A 14,628-nucleotide genomic window follows, 5' to 3' on the forward strand; every position below is an offset into this window, starting at 1 on the left:
TTGGAGTCTGTAGATGAAACTGCTCTTAAGGGCCATTGACCTTTCATACATAAAAGTAGTTAAAGAGTAGGTTTTATTTAAATTCCACACAATCTATATAGTGTGGAATGACATAAATAAAGCAGCAGTAACAGGCACTGTTGCTATGATGAACACAAACAAACGTCTCTCTCTCTCTCTCTCTCTCTCTCTCTCACTCACACACACACACACACACACACACACACACACACACACACACACACACACACACACACACACACACACACACACACACACACACACACACACTCTCTCTCTCTCTCTCTCTCTCTCTCTCTCTCTCTCTCTCTCTCTCTCTCTCTCTCTCTCTCTCCCCCTCCTCCGCCCCGCCTCCCCGGGTCTCCCTCTCCCTCCCTCCCTCGTGTGCGTGTTGTTCCTGTAGTGCTCGACGTTGCCGGGCAACGAGGGCGTGTCCAAACGACAATGATTTAAGGGATAGCCGTCTCACGCGGGTTTGTCAGGCTCAGTCTCGTTCACTTCGTGACCAGGGAATCCCCGCGTGTCGCCACTGTCTCTCTCTCCCTCTCTCTCTCTCCTTCCCTCCCCCCTCTCCCACTCTCTCTCTCGCTCCTCCTGGGCGATTTGCATCAACGTTGAACCGGGCTGGGCGGCCGGCGCGCCCATCACCATCAGCGCCACCATGACTTAATAATGGACCAAAGAACATTACGGGACAATGATTATGAATGCACAGCTCCACGCACGGGGACATAACCAACGCACATAGCAGCCTGTTTGGCTATTTCTCGGGAACGCGTTCATTCCAAAGGACCAAACCAGCATATTCTCATTGATGAGGTGTGGATCTTTTAAAACTTGGACTAACAGTTATTATTTTTTAATATTTTTGTAGTTTTCCCCCCCTCAATATTATTCCTTGGGATATTGCCTACAATAAGGATTTACACGTTTTTTAAATTTATTTTTTCTTTATTTTTTCTTATTATTCCAGGCAACCACCACATGACTTCGAGATGGCATTAAGTGGAACACTTCTCCCATCCATATCTACATTTGCCAGCGGTCCGGCTATCAAGAGTAAATCTATGGGACCTGCCAATTTCGTGAGTAGGCTACTATCTATGGGCTGTTTTCATTATCAAACATGTCATCTAAACTGTGCAATATAAGCATAATCTCATATTTATAAAAGCAAATCCCTTTAGCGTAGCCTAATATACTTTAAATTCCCTTTGCCTTTGGTTATTAATTTAATAAGGCCTATTTGCTGTTAGGTTATTGGCACAGTCTGCGTCGCTGTATTGGGGCGTGCACCAGTCCAGCAGCATGCACTCATAGAACAGGGACCTGTCCTAGGCTAGCCTGCTGTAGCCTAGTCTACATGTTTATTTTGAGCGTGGAGAATGGCTGAATGAATAATAAACCCACATGGACTGAATTAGTATTATGCAGGAACGGCTCGTAATTCAGATTATTTATTTATTTTTTACTTTATTAGTCTTGCATGACCCAAACAAATGTTTCAAATGGAGAGCAAACTGAGACTCTTGTTTATTATTCTCTCATGTTGTGTGACTTGTGTCCCCTACTGCTGATTCAGTGACAGTTCTCCATGCCAGTGGTTCTCAAAGTGGGGGTCCAGGGACTGAGGGACCCCCAGGGGTCCTTAAGGGGGATTCAGGGGGTATATAACCAAACCTATATAGCCTATCATGTTGATATTATATAGCAGCAAAACAGGTTCACCACTAACTCAAATTCAGAAGCCAATAGTCAATCTTACAAGCTCAGTACGGGTCCCTAGCTGGCACAAAAACTATTTCAGATGTTGGTCCACAGCCAAATATAAGCTACAGTCAGTCAGTCAATGTATCAATGTGGGGGTCCTTGATAGGTCCTTGATCAGTGTGTACTGTGTGTGCTGCCTCTCCTAGTAAGGACACACATACCGCTGTATAGCTGTCTCAAACTATGACTTGCATTCACAGTGAATTGCATTTTATTTACAGGCACTGACTGTGCTTCTATCTGAAATGCCCTAAAACGATATTGTCAACTGATTGTAGGCTATATCTAAAACGAGCACTACACACTGAGCACGTTTTTCAGATTTTTAGCGGCGTTTCTCCATCGGTTTTCCGAAAAACGTGCCCAGTGTGCAACCACCTTAAGTTTATGTTTAACTGCAATATGAATTAATTTTGTGTGGGCAAATGTTTTAGGGTAGTGTCTTAGGTTCTCTGTTCCTTCTGTAGGCTATTTACTTCAATATGTATTCCAGCAGTGGTCCTGACTCCTGCTCAAAGTGGGGTCCATGGCCTCTCCAGGTTTCCAAATGGACCATTAAAGGTCTGTAGTAACTCTCAGTGTACAAAATAATTGTTCCCTTTTGTACACTCTCAGAGTTATAGCCTATGGAAGTCTTTGAAATTGAAAAAAGTGTGTGAACCCACTGCCTGGTGTATTCATTTCAGGTAGCCTACTTTATTTACTGAAGCATTATTACCCCATTAAGACCTGGAATGAATCTATGTCACTTTAGCGTTTAACTACTTTAACTATTATTTTAAACTTTAGCTGAAAAATCGTGAAAATGTGGCGGAAATATTTGAATATATATTCTTTCACAGAGAATGGTTTTAACTCAAGTATTTGCTTCTGGGGGGTCCCTCCCTGATACAAAATATTTTCAAATGGGGGTCCGCGGCCAATTACAGATAATTCCGGGGGGTCCTTGACATGAAAAGGTTTGAGCACCACTGACTGAGGTTTTTCAGAAAACGGTTAGGATTTAGAAGACATTTTGTCAAATCTGCTGGTCTCAATGTGTCCATGTGTGTGTGTGTCCTCTAGAGATGGAAGGAGGAGCTGTGCCATCTTAAGAGACCCAGCATGTCAAGTGGGAGCAGCTGCTCGGACACAGACCTCGCCACCGCCACCACCACCGCCCGCAGCAGCAGCAGCCCTGGCATGCAGGCCAAGAAAGACTCAGAGCAAGACCTGGACCTGCTGGACTACGACTTCATTCTGTCCAACTCCATGCTGCAACAGCAGCAGCAACAACAGCAACAAGAGGCTGCCATGGCCTGCAACTCGTCCCAGGCCCTGCCTCCGTCCCCTGGCTATCCCTCGTCCTACGCCCTCCCGTCTCAACGACGTCTCTCCGTCCGGCGGCTTCGTGGCAGAGCTCATGAGGCCCGAGCTGGACCCCGCATACCTCCACGCCACCAGCCTCCAGGGCAAGTTCGTGGTCAAGACGACCATGGACGTGGGCGACTATAGCCAGGGCGTGACTGTGAGCAAGGCCTGCATGAACGCCGCGTCGGAGCCCGGTTCGTCCGCGTCGCTCCCGTTCGCGTGCCACAGGATAAAGCAGGAGAGCCCCGGCGACATCCCCTGCAGTATCTCGCAGCCCATGGACCTCCACCTGAGCCCCCAAGCCCGGGGAGGCCAGCAGAGGCCGGGCCACCTGGAACCCCCCCATGGCTTCCCCGGGGGAGGGGGACGTCCCATGGCCGGCGGGAGGCTGTCGTCGTCGTCCTCTCTGTCCCCGGACCACTCTGTGGGCAGAGAGCACCAGGTGCTGGGACACCTCTCTCTGCCTCCACAGGGCTTCCACCACAACTCCCCTCAGGGATACTCCCCCTTCCCACAGCCACCCTCCATGCAGTACCAAGGTCAGTGCATCTAGCTCATTATTAAATAATAATAATAATATCTAATTTCCCTCTCTCTCTCTCTCTCTCTCTCTCTCTCTCTCTCTCTCTCTTTCTCCCTCTCTCCCTCTCTCTCTCTCTCTTTCTCTCTCTCTCTCTCTCTCTCTCTCTCTCTCTCTCTCTCTCTCTCTCTCTCTCATATACTGTATAGACGTATACCGGTACATTCTAACAATACAGACTGTACACTGTAGACAGATTATATAAAAATAATAATACCATACATATTTGTTTAGTCCTCATTCACTCTATAATTTAATTAACATATGTCTCCAGACTCACCTTTTTAATTTAAAGAATAAATAATCTGGTTTGTAATTGATATTCAGTTTGTTATAACCCTAACCCAACTCATAATGACAAAACTATAATTTTGCTTGGTCACACAATTATGCTAGGTGTATCTTTGCCACTTATACTCAAGTCTTAAACTGTCCAATGAAAAACGATCTTCAGTTCTTATAAACGAAACCGTTAAAGCACTTAATCACATTAAATAGACCTGCATTTGAAATGAAACCGTGGAAGGGATGAAGCCACTCTTTTAACCAGTAAATGTTTCCTAGAAGGAAACGAAGATGTCAGCAAAATGACAGAGGGAACCATATATGAAATTTACTGGCGATTACATTATTATAACAAAGAACAGTGGGGTGGGGGCTTCCTAACTGGCACAAAAGTAGGGGGAAAGAATCTAAGCAGGAAGCTCCTTGGTGCTATCAAGTAGTGCACAGTCAAAAGAAAAGGCAACTTAATCTATTTAGGCCTGACGTCAAATTTGAAAAAGGTTTTCTGAAATAAATATATTCACGATTTTAAAAAAATAGCTCAATTATAACATAATGTTTAAAACACCAAAAGGGGTTCCCGCACAAAATGGGTTAAAGGCAAGGACCACGGGCCTGTCACCTATACAGTACTATACATGTTCAACACCAGACAGTGCATTACGGACTAGAGTACTTCCTCAGGCACAATGCACAAGCTATGTATATAACTTAAGCTCTATATTATTCGTCATACAACAAATAGCTAAATTAGACTATAATGTAAGCTCCCAACAGCACTGTGATGTGTTGATTGATTGTTTGATTGGTTGAATACTTTATTAGACAGAACTGTAAACGGCACAAGGTACAGTCAGCTTGTGGATGTGTTATTTTTTGCTATGTCTGAAAATGGTCAACAATTTCTTCCATGCCAAAAACAGCGACGACCAAGTTGAAAGTGGTCCATTATACACATTGTGTAATATGACTGATGTGTGATCCATTTTGTGTCTATTTTAGAAATTATTTGATGATTGATTATGGTGATTTATTATAATTTTAGTGTCATGCTATCTAGTGGCCGATCCCACATGGGATTATATGTCGTATTTTCAACCATAATGACAATATTACAAAGTGGATTTTTTGATAAATAAACAATCGCATTTGCTGGTCATACAACGTAGATGGCCTTAACAACAGAACAGAACAGAACAAAACAAAACATAGGGTACATATCCCATGCTGTCTGTACAAGGCTCTGTTGCTCAGGTCCCAGGCTTTGTCCAAGTATAGTTTGCCAGTTTAAATGTCCCCTTTCAAACAAGTTGTGAGTCATTCATATCAGGGGATTGAACATGTTAAATGCCCCAGGCGAGGAGGGGATCTAAATGGAAATTTTGAAATTTCTTCAAATCCTCAAAAATGATGAAAAACGGCGTGCTATAGTATGCCGTACGGTAGGGGCTATAGCCCATGTTCAAAAATGATGAAAAATGAGGATAACATTTTTTTCAAAAATTCAAAAAACGATGGGCTATAACCCATGTTTTTTGAAATTTTGAATTTTCTTCAAATCCTCAAAAATGATGAAAAACGGCGTGCTATAGTATGCCGTACGGTAGGGGCTATAGCCCATGTTCAAAAATGATGAAAAATGAGGATAACATTTTTTTCAAAAATAAAAAAAACGATGGGCTATAACCCATGTTTTTTGAAATTTTGAAATTTCTTCAAATCCTCAAAAATGATGAAAAACGGCGTGCTATAGTATGCCGTACGGTAGGGGCTATAGCCCATGTTCAAAAATGATGAAAAATTAGGATAACATTTTTTTCAAAAATTCAAAAAACGATGGGCTATAACCCATGTTTTTTGAAATTTTGAATTTTCTTCAAATCCTCAAAAATTATGAAAAACGGCGTGCTATAGTATGCCGTACGGTAGGGGCTATAGCCCATGTTCAAAAATGATGAAAAATGAGGATAACATTTTTTTCAAAAATTCAAAAAACGATGGGCTATAACCCATGTTTTTTGAAATTTTGAATTTTCTTCAAATCCTCAAAAATGATGAAAAACGGCGTGCTATAGTATGCCGTACGGTAGGGGCTATAGCCCATGTTCAAAAATGATGAAAAATGAGGATAACATTTTTTTCAAAAATAAAAAAAACGATGGGCTATAACCCATGTTTTTTGAAATTTTGAATTTTCTTCAAATCCTCAAAAATGATGAAAAACGGCGTGCTATAGTATGCCGTACGGTAGGGGCTATAGCCCATGTTCAAAAATGATGAAAAATTAGGATAACATTTTTTTCAAAAATTCAAAAAACGATGGGCTATAACCCATGTTTTTTGAAATTTTGAATTTTCTTCAAATCCTCAAAAATGATGAAAAACGGCGTGCTATAGTATGCCGTACGGTAGGGGCTATAGCCCATGTTCAAAAATGATGAAAAATGAGGATAACATTTTTTTCAAAAATTCAAAAAACGATGGGCTATAACCCATGTTTTTTGAAATTTTGAATTTTCTTCAAATCCTCAAAAATGATGAAAAACGGCGTGCTATAGTATGCCGTACGGTAGGGGCTATAGCCCATGTTCAAAAATGATGAAAAATGAGGATAACATTTTTTTCAAAAATTCAAAAAACGATGGGCTATAACCCATGTTTTTTGAAATTTTGAATTTTCTTCAAATCCTCAAAATTGATGAAAAACGGCGTGCTATAGTATGCCGTACGGTAGGGGCTATAGCCCATGTTCAAAAATGATGAAAAATGAGGATAATCTTTTTTTCAAAATTTCAAAAAACGATAGGCTATAACCCATGTTTTTTGAAATTTTGAATTTTCTTCAAATCCTCAAAAATGATGAAAAACGGCGTGCTATAGTATGCCGTACGGTAGGGGCTATAGCCCATGTTCAAAAATGATGAAAAATGAGGATAACATTATTTTCAAAAATAAAAAAAACGATGGGCTATAACCCATGTTTTTTGAAATTTTGAAATTTCTTCAAATCCTCAAAAATGATGAAAAACGGCGTGCTATAGTATGCCGTACGGTAGGGGCTATAGCCCATGTTCAAAAATGATGAAAAATGAGGATAACATTTTTTTCAAAAATTCAAAAAACGATGGGCTATAACCCATGTTTTTTGAAATTTTGAATTTTCTTCAAATCCTCAAAAATGATGAAAAACGGCGTGCTATAGTATGCCGTACGGTAGGGGCTATAGCCCATGTTCAAAAATGATGAAAAATTAGGATAACATTTTTTTCAAAAATTCAAAAAACGATGGGCTATAACCCATGTTTTTTGAAATTTTGAATTTTCTTCAAATCCTCAAAAATGATGAAAAACGGCGTGCTATAGTATGCCGTACGGTAGGGGCTATAGCCCATGTTCAAAAATGATGAAAAATGAGGATAATTTTTTTTTCAAAAATTCAAAAAACGATGGGCTATAACCCATGTTTTTTGAAATTTTGAATTTTCTTCAAATCCTCAAAATTGATGAAAAACGGCGTGCTATAGTATGCCGTACGGTAGGGGCTATAGCCCATGTTCAAAAATGATGAAAAATGAGGATAATTTTTTTTTCAAAAATTCAAAAAACGATAGGCTATAACCCATGTTTTTTGAAATTTTGAATTTTCTTCAAATCCTCAAAAATGATGAAAAACGGCGTGCTATAGTATGCCGTACGGTAGGGGCTATAGCCCATGTTCAAAAATGATGAAAAATGAGGATAACATTTTTTTCAAAAATAAAAAAAACGATGGGCTATAACCCATGTTTTTTGAAATTTTGAATTTTCTTCAAATCCTCAAAAATGATGAAAAACGGCGTGCTATAGTATGCCGTACGGTAGGGGCTATAGCCCATGTTCAAAAATGATGAAAAATGAGGATAACATTTTTTTCAAAAATAAAAAAAACGATGGGCTATAACCCATGTTTTTTGAAATTTTGAAATTTCTTCAAATCCTCAAAAATGATGAAAAACGGCGTGCTATAGTATGCCGTACGGTACGGGCTATAGCCCATGTTCAAAAATGATGAAAAATGAGGATAACATTCTTTTCAAAAATTCAAAAAACGATGGGCTATAACCAATCCTTTTGGATTTACACCTTAAATACAATGTATTCCAAAGGCAATGAACGATCAGCCACTTTTTGTAATTTCTTTATTGTATGCTGTATATATTTGAATTGTTGCCTAATTAATAATACCTGATTATGTGAATCACTGTTCTAGATTCTTTAATAATCATGATGTCCTTTTGTCTTACTCCACTGTGGTGGATTAGAGAAATGTGTAACACTGTTTTTAATGATATTTCAGTATTTGATCTAATGACCATGTAGTGTTAGTGTCACCCACTGACTAGTAACGTGACCCGTGGGTGTCTATTTAAGTGGGTGGATCACTGACATCTTGAGTTTGACCAGATGAAGAGCCTTGGCTCGAAACGTCGTCAATAAAGTTATCTTTTGGAGCATACAAGTGTGCGGGTTCCCTTCTCTTTTCATATGTTACTTTTTGAACCCAGCACCTCCACGAAGTGATGTGCGTATTTTACTATAGTTTCTGTAGTCATTCATATCTGAAATATCAGCACCATTGATATTGTTAAACAACTCTCCTTGGACCCGCCAATCATTAGGACAATACAAAACAAAGTGATATTCGTTTTCTATCTAATTAAGATTTGGCAGATTCAATCTTCTTCATCCAACCCAACAACAAGCTCGGATATGAGCTTGTATTTTACTATTTTTGAAACAGGGCTTAAGTGGTTAATTCATATTGTTTTGTAAGTTGCAATTACTTAAGTACATTACTCAAGTAAATGTACTTACTGTAGTTACCGTCCACCACTGATTAAAACCCTCTGTATGATTCTAAACAATAACACAGCCACAGTTCAAACAAGAAAGCTTGCACTCAGTGGAGCGCGTATCTCTTCCAACAATACAACTGTCAAGATTTATACCTATGCCATTTTCCTCTCGTCAGGACAGCCTAAAAAATATCATTCCCTCCCAAAACTCATGAGAATTCACTCATCTGTTCTCAGGCAAATGGCCGCCCTTTTACAGTGACTGTCCCCCACTGACCGTATTGTTTCCTCCCTGTGTCTCCTCAGAGCTGATGATCTCCAGCGGAGACTGCCTGCCGGAGGAACCCAAGCCTAAGCGTGGCAGGCGCTCGTGGCCCCGGAAGAGGATCGCCACACACACGTGCGACTACGTCGGCTGTGGGAAGACCTACACCAAGAGCTCCCACCTCAAAGCACACCACCGCACACACACAGGTCGGTGCGCCGCGGCCCTGCAAAACCTTATGTATCCATGTTTCAACTTTTATGTTGTTTTATGTTGACGATATATATTAATGGGTCATCCACATGCAGTATATCTACAACTATGAAGATTTCAACAATTATTCAACTATAATGATGACATTGTTGAACAATAATAGTTATAGTGTTTGGTATACTATAGATGGCCCACTATTATACTTACAGTATGCTGTGTTAAGCAACAAATGCAAAGGTATTAGTGGTATGATGTATCGTGAAAATAGCTTATCTAAAATCTCACAACTGATGCAATGTGAGCTTGTAGAACTGTGCGTACGTGCGTGCGTTCAGTTCAGTTTATTTTTTATTTATAGTGCAACATCACCCCAAGGGGTCTCTGTGCACTTCACAACAATACACAGCAAAACACAGCAAAAAACACATTAGAACAATAACACAATAGCAAGGAAACACGGTAAAGCATAATAAAAATGTGCAATACACATGGCTGACATAAGTACCATGCGATAGGACACAGCTATAGATCATCAACAGATAGGTGTAAAGATGCGTTCAGAAAAGCCAGTTTTAAAACCACAGGGCAGAGCAAGGTGAATATAGTGCGTGCGTGGGACAGGGGGCAAGGTGTGATGAAGAAATTATTACTGATTCCTCACCTAATACGAACCACAACCTGATTAAGTAATTACCTTCAATAAACTGGCTACTGAACACGGAGAAACCTCTCGGTTTTACTGATGTGGTGACAGTTTGTCCAAGTTAACCTCAGGGCCAAAGACTAACCGACTGTCTGTGTCTGTGTGCGCGTGGCGTGTGTGTGCGTGTGTGCGTGTGTGTGCGTGTGTGTGTGTGTGTGTGTGTGTGTGTGTGTGTGTGTTATGTTCTCAATTACAGGAGAGAAGCCTTATTGCTGCGACTGGGAGGGCTGTGGCTGGAAATTTGCCCGCTCGGACGAGCTCACGCGCCACTACAGGAAGCACACGGGCCACCGGCCCTTCCAGTGTGCCAAATGTGACCGAGCCTTTTCGAGGTCAGATCATCTGGCTCTTCACATGAAGAGGCATCTATGACACTGGCTCTCACACGTTGTCACATGTCAAGGACCCCCCCGAATTTATGTGAACCGCCATAAGAAATGATTTGTCAACATTTGTCGACAAATTTAGAAAATAGCTGTATCTATGAGCTCACAATGTGTCACGCCGTGACACATTGTGAGCTTGTAGATGCACATTGTAGATACACATTTTCTAATTTTATTTCCGAATAGCCAAAACATTTAAGTATTTCAACTGTTCCTCATTTTGCTGGGGAACCCCTGGAATGCCCCTCAAGGACCGCCTGGGGGTCCCCGGACCCCTGCTTTGAGAACCAGTGATCTGTGAGACTGGATTGGGACCAAACTGGACTGCCATGGATGCTCAAGCCAAAAACAAGAAGGAAAAAAGAAAAAACGTAAAGAAGTACCCTAGTATCCAAACCCTGAACAAACTTGTGACTTACATACTTTTAAAACCATCTTTTGCCTTCAAGCTGTTCGTCAAGACAAGCTGTGTTGTTCGCAGCAATAAGGACCTTTTTTTCTACACAAAAGAATCATTGTCTTATAGACTGATCCTGCTCTTCAGTATTTGGGCAGGTGATTGGACGAGACCCTCTCAGTCGTGTGTGGGACACCTTTCTTGAGGGACCAAAACTGGAAATTTGTCTTATTTAAAAGTGACAAAACTTGGAGGACCAAGGTGCCAACGGACGATGTATGACTGGAAAATGTATTATTGTTGTCAGGGAAATCAGGAACAAACAGACAAACCACTCCCAGAGGCCTTTTATTAAGTACTCAACCCCGGTTTTATACTCAAGTCAAAGTATCTACACTCCTGGTCAAATATTACTCAAATTTGTAGTTTGAGTTAAAAGTACTCGAGCACTTGCTTTTAAGTATTACAATCTATATTTATACAAAACTCACCTGTAAACACATACATTTTCAGGTACAATTGTAATTTATATGTTACAGGATGGTGGTGCTCAGTGACTAAAGAAGTATTGTAAGAAAAGGTACCAAAGATCAATAGAAAAAAGGAAAAAAAACACACGCAAACTGGATTAAGATATCGTTGATGTCGGGCAGAAACTTTGTATTGACATATTTTCCTTATTTTCGTAAATGAACGCTCTGCTACCCTCTTAGCGTGTTGTCACCAGCCCCAGGACAACGTTTCAGAGCATTACTTGGCCAGGCGTTTGGTGCCCCCTAGAGGTTGGTGCCCAGGGCTGCAGCCCCTAAAGCCCATGCATTAAAGCCGAGTCCAATGTCAGCAACAGTTTTCTGAAAATCTGTATGTTGCTATATCAGCGGTTCTCAAAGATTTTCATGTCAAAAACTCACAAAACTATATGAATTTGGCCGTCGGCCCCCCCATATCAAAATAGTTTGTTGCAGGGACTCCCAGAATCAAAGATTTAATTAAAAAGACCAAAGTATAAAATGTATCTCAAATCTAAAATGATACAGATGCTCTCCCTGTTTTAATGGGTTAAGCCCGGGGTGAAAATAGCCGATCTATTTTAAAAGTTTTTTTTTTTAAATAATATTTAAAAAGGAACGGACATAGGCCTACAAGGTTTCCACCCGACAACAACGGTATGAAATATGAAAAGTGCCATATATGGTTGTCTGTGCGTTTCTTGGTGACCTCTCTTATACAATCTGACATGAAATCAGGTGAACATTTCGCTCCTCAGTGGTGAAGGCAATCTTCAATGCACTGCAATCGCAAAGTGCAATAATTTATGAGATATTCATATTTTTAAATAAATGAGTAACTCTGAACAAAGTTCTTTTTTGTTTATAGCCAAATATTGTAATATAATCAAGTTTTGTACATTTGTAAATAAAAAAAACACTTTAATGTTTTGTATTTTACATACTTTACAATACAATGAAATAAAACATTTGAAATGATTGTTGTGTTGTATTTTCTCTCAAGATATAATCGACCCACAATATGTAATACGTTAGTCTGGTTTGAGATGCAGCAGTCTTCTTGTACAATATACAAAATTACTCCTTGAGTGGTTACACTACGTTATCAATTCAGTCAAGTTGACTTGGCAGACACAAGAATTTCCGCAATTTCCGCAATTTCCGCAATTTGGAAATTTGAAATTTTCAAATTTCCGCAATTTTCCGCAATTTCCGAAATTTTCCGCAATTTCCGCAATTTGGAAATTTGAAATTTTCAAATTTCCGCAATTCCGCAATTTCCGCAATTTTCCGCAATTTCCGCAATTTGGAAATTTGAAATTTTCAAATTTCCGCAATTCCGCAATTTCCGCAATTTTCCGCAATTCCGCAATTTCCGCAAATTGGAAATTTGAAATTTTCAAATTTCCGCAATTTTCCGCAATTTTCCGCAATTTCGTAATTTTTCCGCAATTTCCGCAATTTCCGCAATTTTCCGCAATTTCCGCAATTTTCCTTAATACTACTACTAGTACTAGCTTACTACTACTACTACTACCTTACTACTACTACTACTACTACAACACATTGAGCAGGGCACTGCAGGGAGTTGAACCCCGTTCCGGTAAACCAGAAGTCCGACACCAGTGCCTTAGTTTTTGTGTTGTTCATTTACAGGTCCAGGTGTGCAAACTGTGCATACGCATGCAAGCTTCAATATAACCCATCGTTTTTTTCCAAATCCTCAAAAATGATGAAAAACGTACGATATGGGCTATAGCCCATGGTCCAAAATGATGAAAAACAAGGATAAAAAAAATCTAAAATTATAAAAACGATAAAAAGTGTGAATGGAGTTTCTAGGTGAAAGTAATTTTTGTCACTGCCAACACCCACTGAATAGGAGACCCTACTGTACCACATTCCACTAAGCAGTGTGTCATCACCAGCCATTTCTTTTTACCTGACAGTGAAGAATCTCCTCAGCAGGAGGTTCACGCTATCTCCCCCAGTTCACCTCCCTGCTGAACAGAAGCTGGAAAGCACATAATCTGTCACAGGGTTTCCACCTGTGAACAGTGAATTGTGTCTGTCGATGCGCCCAGTCCACTACCTCTGCAGAGGTGGGGGATCTCACTCTAGTGACAGACATACAGTACAGCAGTGTGATGCACTGTTTGTTCTGGAGCCGCTCAATTCATAAAATGGAAGAGTTCCCACAGACCTGCAACATTTGGACACATTTCAATCAAATTGTAGATAGACACACATCTCTATCCCTCTATGTGTGCGTTGTGTACATGTGTAGCCTCTTGCACAGAATGTTAAAACATAAAAAGCATTCAAACCAAATTAAAAAAGGTTAGGAAGACGCACAGAAATAAATCATGGACGTCCCTTCCAGATTCAGACCTGAGCTTTGTCTTAAGAAGCCATTGTATGCACACCGGGCTCTCACACAGAAACATCCTGTGTTCATTTAATTCTAATCTGCATCTTGGGTGCGCTTTACCCTTTATCACTAAACTTTTTTGATAAACATTATAAAACAGTTCAACTAGCTGATCTATATCGAAACTTTGTGAGCTTGTAGATCGGCTATTTGAACCATTTTAAAATAGTAAAAACTTGCAAAGAAGTTTAGGGAAAAGAGGTAAGGGGTGGCGCAAGATTGTGCAAACAATGGACCGTATTAAGGCGTTTAAGGGACAGGTCCATTTGGGTCTATTGTCAAACAACAAGGATTATGTCTACTTACCTGTGTGTACTGTGAATAATAATACCCTTGTCTCAGCCCCAATAAGTGACTAAGACACATTCTGTCGATTTATTATTTTTGGCAAACAAGAGATTTTGATTCTTTATTGTCTACAAAAATATCTCACAATAGAAAACGTGGTTTGAAATGCTCACAATTCCATTTGCACCCCCCCCCCCCCCATAGCCGTAGAGCTTTTCAATTCAAATATATGTCTCTATTGTATGTAAACAAATCTTAACAATAAGAATAAATCCATTTGCCAAGTTGTGAGGTCTACAAGCCGTCTAAAGGCCCGTTTATGGCCCGGTCATGTGACAAAATATAAATGATCCTTATTGTTCTCTGGTATCCTGCTATACAGTATCCGTCCTGCGTCTCCTCTCACCAAAGTACTTGAACGAAGAAAGGAAAGTGTCCAGGTGTGATGAAGAGGGACCCATGGTTATGACGGTGTTGTTGGGGACATTATGAAATAAACAAAATTCCTGGTTCTCCCTCATCCACAGTCATAGACGTTCCATCTGTCTCAGCAAAAACAATAGTTATCCGTTGCTTCCATAACAGAGAATTAAGT

General features: G+C 40.3%; 1 protein-coding gene across 1 annotated transcript; it reads left to right on the top strand.

The window, feature by feature from the left end:
* The first annotated feature begins 526 nt into the window (after positions 1 to 526).
* On the top strand, positions 527 to 12,248 carry klf4 (Kruppel like factor 4). Its single transcript, XM_080756232.1, is given in 6 exon segments — positions 527 to 840; positions 995 to 1,106; positions 2,857 to 3,152; positions 3,154 to 3,680; positions 9,148 to 9,315; positions 10,219 to 12,248. Coding segments are annotated over 6 exon segments (1,284 nt in total). The 5' UTR covers positions 527 to 835; the 3' UTR covers positions 10,395 to 12,248.
* The last annotated feature ends 2,380 nt before the right edge of the window (positions 12,249 to 14,628 follow it).

Source organism: Protomyctophum bolini (genome assembly GCF_963924005.1).
Source record: "Protomyctophum bolini genome assembly, chromosome: 22".
In the NCBI taxonomy this organism is placed as follows: Eukaryota; Metazoa; Chordata; class Actinopteri; order Myctophiformes; family Myctophidae; genus Protomyctophum; species Protomyctophum bolini.